We start from the raw sequence: 5,760 nt of genomic DNA, 5'->3' as shown, positions 1-5,760 counted from the left end.
TGGTTGTGTTCGGATTCAAAATGGTTATTGTGTTTTATCGATTGAAATTATGATGGATAAATTATCTTATCTCATAATGCATTTTTTACGTTGTAAAATTAAAATGGTTAATTCAAGTTACTAATTTTGCTGGTTGTTATGGTTGAATAATATGACAGGAAGAAACGGCGAAACTTGTATTAAGGTCGAACCTGATTATATGAATGTCTATTCTGAAATGGAGTACTTGTAGCAGCGGGAGAAACGGAGATATGATCACTCCATCTTGTTTAGAAGTTAGATTTTATGGACAAAAGAGAACAAGTTTGTATCTCAATTATAGTTTTATTAATTTTAGAATGAAATATGCATCAATGACTCTAAATACTGTTTCAATTTCAACTCAAATGATTCCAAAATCATGATCTATTAACTATATTTGTATATATTCTGTATGTTGCAAGTATCAAATCTTGATATCAATGCAAAAATGTTCTAGTGCATGGTTGCAGATCTCATGAATGATCTTGGTATATTATTTGACACTTCGTCTTTTTATAGAAGAAATTTGTATAACCATGTTCTTTGTGAATATTTTCCTCTGATGTATTAGACATATGCCAAAAAATTTAATTGATTCACTGTTGGTTTCGCTGCTGCCGGTTGTGATCTCTAAGTTTGCATTTAGTTTCTGATACTTTGGTGATTGATACTGTGTGAAATGATTCGCGTGTTTACAGAGGTAAGTCATTTTGTAACATTTAATACTGATTCACATCTTGCGTATGGATACGGGTTGACATTTTGGCTGTCTGATTATATTTTTTTGAGAATAATTATAAGTCAAACCATTAAGGATGTTGCAAGATCAAGTCCTTCTGGAACTAATGCAAGAAGGAAGAGTTGAGAGGGGAATGGAAAAATAGTACAACCATTAATATGAAAGGGTTTCTCTCCTAATAAAAGTTAAAACATAATAGTTGAATATGGAGGTTTTGCTAACTGGGATGACCCAAATGTGTTCATATCAGCACTGGAAAAGGTGGAAAATTGGATCTTCTCTCACATTGTAGAATCTATTTGGTGGAAGCTAGCTCTTTTATCTCACGCTCCATTTTGAAACTTACCATGGATTATTGTACTGGTTATCTTTTTGTCGAACATATGAGTTTGATGTTGACATAATGTTGTAAGAAACTCTCCGATTTTACACAACTTTCATCATCTGAAAAGTTAAACAATTTGTTGCAATCATCATAAAAATATCTAAATATCACTTTTAAATTACAGAAGTTATGATTTAACTTTTGGAATGGAGAGTCTCAATAATGAAGAGGAATTCTGCTGGTTTTCTTCTTCTCATGGCGTTGAAGGTTCCGATGATGCGTTGATGTCTGACTTAAAGCTTCATTGTGAAAACATGAATCCATTAAAAGACATATCCGAATACAATATGGATTCCTCCAAGGAAAATATTGAGGTTCTTTCGATCAATGGTTCGAACAAAAAGTCATCCCCCGATGATAAGAAGATAAGATCTCAAATGGACGTGGATGTCAGTGGTGTTGCTGCTTCATTATCAATTTTCGATGAATTAGACGCAATCCGGTCATAAAGATGCATTGGTGCCCGAAGAGAATGTTTGTTGGTCGCCTTCTTTATAACTTGGGTTATGAATTCTTGGGTTATGTTTGTTGGTCGCCTTCATTAAATTGATCAAAGTTTGGATCATCAATGAAATCATGCAACTCAAAATTATCTGTGTACACTAGTGAGTCTTGGTGATTATCCATATTTGAGTTCATGGTTGAAAATATGGATATACTTTACTATTATATATATAAAGGGTAGCATGATTATTATTATAATATAATAGTTTTGGTATGAATGGAATAACATGAGTTTCAATATGCACTGCACTGTGTCTATATCTTTTTAAGTTTGTTAATGAACTCATCATTTATAGGATTAAAATTTTATTTAATTAGTTGCATATAGAAGATAACTGTGCATGAGCATGCAATTTTCAACTTGTACATTTTGCTGCTATTTGTTGCAATGGATTACTTTGCATATTAAAAAACTTCAAATTCAGAGTCGGCTTAGCTCATTGTCAAGTGTCACTTTCCTATCATGATATGCAGCAAATAACCGATGTGGACTAGCTGATTTGCAAGTGGGACAATGATTAAACTAGACATTCAAGTTAATATACTAGTATCAATTAGAAAGTAGAAACAACAAATAGAAAGAAACATGACTAATTTTACAATATTCAGTAGCATGCTACTACTGGAATTTAGTGATTTTCTAATTATGGTGCTGTCACTAATTCAGTTTATGAAAATACTAAAGTACTAATCATCTAGGCTGCATATAATCTTCTGCTAGTTGCTTTTTTTATTTTCAAAATGATGTATTGTATTGTGTTTCAGAATGTTTATATTTATATATCTTTCACCAAACTCATGGAATCCACGACAAATTTGTTTCTAACCATCTTGTTTTAATTTCTATATTGTAGGAGAAGTGTGTATGGCACACACTTGATGAAGAGCTGGTTGAGATAAATTTTAGGAAAAGAGCATCGGCACGACTTTCAGATATGCTTAGGCGTGCCAGAAATGGATATGAAGAAAGAGGGATCAGACCTCTATGGATGGGAGAAAATGTGTTTAAAGAAATGCTTGTTTATTGGAAATCAGATGAGTTTAAGAAAAAATCTGAAAAAGCAAAGAAACGTAGAGCATCAGAAAGGGGAGCCGCCAATCATAGAGCCGGAAGCATTAGTATTGCTGATCATGCTGAACGAATGGTAATATATTTTCCTCTCACTACTTTTTTTTAATTATAATCTTAATTGTGTTATATTTTTATTGGAGTTCTATGTGTATTAGGCTGTGGCTAAGAGAAGAGCTCCATTAATGCAAGAGCTTCACGAGAGGACTTATCGGGGAAGAGATGGAGAGTATTGCGACGACCGTGCTAGAGATACTCAAGTAAGATGATATTAATATTTCTTCTCTTTGTTTTAATTTTAATCTCTGGTTAATTTTACCTCTCATTAGTTTGGAATGCTAAGTTAGTGGAGTTTGATCCCTTTAGGGAAGGGTTATGCCTATTAGTATTCTGGATTCTGGATATATTTTTGTTGTATTTATATCTGATTCTGATATGGGATCAGTTATTTTAGGACCTGCCATTGAACTTAACTATTTTTCATATGAACAATAACCAAATAGTTTGAACCATGTAAGGAGTTTTACTAGTAAGAACCTGGAGTTGAACTGTTGAAGCAGATGAACCAATACACTTTGGTAGGAGAAACAGGAACATATCCTGCACGCAACCCTTTTCCGTAGATGTAATTCACCCGTGGTTCAAAAGATTGTACACTTTTCAAGACCAAACACATTATACATCACAATACTGACCTGTGCAAGTAGTTTAGACCCATCTATGAGTTCCAACAAGGTGTCTCCATTTGAACTTGTTTCAATCTTGACTATCATAATTTTAATCTCACAATTTCATCTCTCTGATTTTTTTAAACTATATTTAGTTTAGTTTGATGGTTTCATATTAAAGGTTATATTTAGTTTTTTCTTTTCTATGGAATGACATTTAGTTTTCTTTTCTATATTTTTTATGTATTCATTTAATTTATTTATTTATGTATGTGTAGGCGGAGTACCAAAGGTTGAAGAAGGAGTTTTTAGCTAAACATCCTGAGCTAGGCGGTCCACATGGACGATATCCTCTTGATCCAGCTATTGATCAGTATTTGTGGTTGCAAGCAAGTAAGGGAAAGAAGAGAAATGGAAAAATTTATGCTACAGGACCTTTAGCTAGCAACTACAAAAAAGGGGATAGGTATTCTTTATTTAGGAGAATTGCAGACGGGGAAGGATCTTCACGTCCTCCGACATTAACCCCTGAAATAACTGAAACAATTAAACAACTAGCTCAGAGTGAAGCAGCACGTGAAAATGAAGCATTGAGAAAAAAACAAATGGAGTTGGAGGAAGCATTGAGACTTTCACAAGAGCAAATGATGCTTACTCAACAACAAATTCAACAACAAGTGCAACAACAAATACAACAACAAATGCAACAACAAATGCAACAAATGCAACAATTCTTTCGACAACAATATGGTGGTGGTGGATTTGGAGCGGTTGGTAACCAAAGAGTAGTAGACGAGAATGATAAAGAAAGCGAAAATAATGCGGACGACCCGGATCCTAAGTGAATATTATTTTGAATTTAAATATTATGGATAATCATGAATTTCTTTATATTAAATATGCATTTCTTTATATTAATTATGAATTTCTTTATATTAAGTATGAATTTAAATATTTAGAATTAACTATAAATTTAGTATTTTAAAAAAAATTGAATTTTAAATATTTATTATATTTATATTATTCTAAATATTTAGAATAATATAAATTTTTTTTTTTACTATATATGTTACTACTTGCGTTGTGCAATAAACAAGGTATGTCAAAATAATTGCCAGGTGAAATTCACCCTGCAAGTATTAAATAGTCAAATATTGCTAAATGCTACTCACCCCGCAAGATGCCTAACATACTGCAATCCCTGTACTGGACCATCTGTGTCACACTGAACGAAGTTGGTAGTACTTATTGGAAAACGTGTTTGCGGGGTGCTATACACCTAGCAAAGTTGCGGGGTGAAAGGCACATTGCAGAATCACTTGTGTCACCTGCTCTGACTCAACTGAGCAAAGGCGCTTTACCTCTTGGAAAGCGTGTTTGCGGGGTGCTTTTCACCTTGAACGTTGCGGGGTGTAAAACACCTGGCAAAGTTGCGGGGTGCCTATCCCCTTGCAAAAAGTTGCGACTAAGGTTTTTGCGAGGTGGTTAGCCCACCTCGCAACTGTTGCGTTGCAGGGTGATATTGGTATTTGCGGGGTGGCTTTCACCTGGTAAAACTGAGTTTTTTTTGTAGTGTATCATTTCGACGTGGTTTCTTTCTTGGAACATAGGGCTCATACAAATTTCCATTATATAATAATCCTCTCAAAGACACATGATAGAATAATTTTGACATGCGCATATGACATCATATGTCACATATTCTAAAAACAAATTAAAACTCCACCCTCATTTTTTAATTTAAGGTATTGAAATAATGAAAGTATACGAAAACTAAAATATTTTAGTATATAGTTTCACTAAGATGGTTTTATGGAATATTCATGGCCTAATTATTTTTATCTTTATTATAGTTGTAACTAATACTGAGTGTGCATTTTGGGAATCTTGTAATCACACCATTTGTTCTGAATAATGTTTTTTTATGTTTCACTATTTTCACTTAATGGGAAACTGTGCTTGACCATCGTGCATGATTCAAATAAATTCTTTCATTTTGAGGATAATTTATTAGGTTTGTTGTGTTAACAATGCAAGTTTGATAGCAAGGGTGGGTTAGTTTCTGAATGCCTGGTGTATTTTATTAGTGTGAAGCTATAAACTGAATTAATAAATTCTTTTTTTAATTTGTATATCACCAACAGTTTCTTTGTATTACGTTTGCAAAAGAAGCTTCCAAAGACCAAGCACAAATTTTATCTTGTATTTGTTGCATGATGACAATGATACATTGTTTGAATGTCTGAACTAATAGTTTTGTTGCAACCAGGTGCATGCTGCTTCATTGATACATGATGATCTTTCTTGTATAGATGACTCCTCATCACGCTTTGGCCAACACTCAAACCACACTATCATGACACAATGTTGTCGA

At 33.3% G+C, this 5,760-nt stretch overlaps 1 protein-coding gene across 1 annotated transcript; it reads left to right on the top strand.

The window, feature by feature from the left end:
• The first annotated feature begins 2,432 nt into the window (after positions 1–2,432).
• Positions 2,433–4,309, top strand: LOC131617071 (uncharacterized). The gene is made up of 3 exons (XM_058888454.1): positions 2,433–2,794; positions 2,877–2,978; positions 3,665–4,309. Exons 1-3 carry the CDS (start codon positions 2,585–2,587, stop codon positions 4,229–4,231), a joined length of 879 nt encoding a protein of 292 aa, XP_058744437.1. The 5' UTR covers positions 2,433–2,584; the 3' UTR covers positions 4,232–4,309.
• Positions 4,310–5,760: the final 1,451 nt, after the last annotated feature.

This window comes from Vicia villosa, linkage group LG1, assembly GCF_029867415.1.
Source record: "Vicia villosa cultivar HV-30 ecotype Madison, WI linkage group LG1, Vvil1.0, whole genome shotgun sequence".
NCBI classification, from domain to species: Eukaryota; Viridiplantae; Streptophyta; class Magnoliopsida; order Fabales; family Fabaceae; genus Vicia; species Vicia villosa.
This window is presented reverse-complemented; position numbering and strand designations above follow the sequence as displayed.

Coding starts and splice junctions, on each gene's coding strand:
- LOC131617071 (XM_058888454.1), top strand. CDS start 2,585: ATGCTTAGGCGTGCCAGAAATGGATATGAAGAAAGAGGGATCAGACCT. Junction 2,795..2,876: donor CTGATCATGCTGAACGAATG/GTAATATATTTT, acceptor TATGTGTATTAG/GCTGTGGCTAAGAGAAGAGC. Junction 2,979..3,664: donor ACCGTGCTAGAGATACTCAA/GTAAGATGATAT, acceptor ATGTATGTGTAG/GCGGAGTACCAAAGGTTGAA.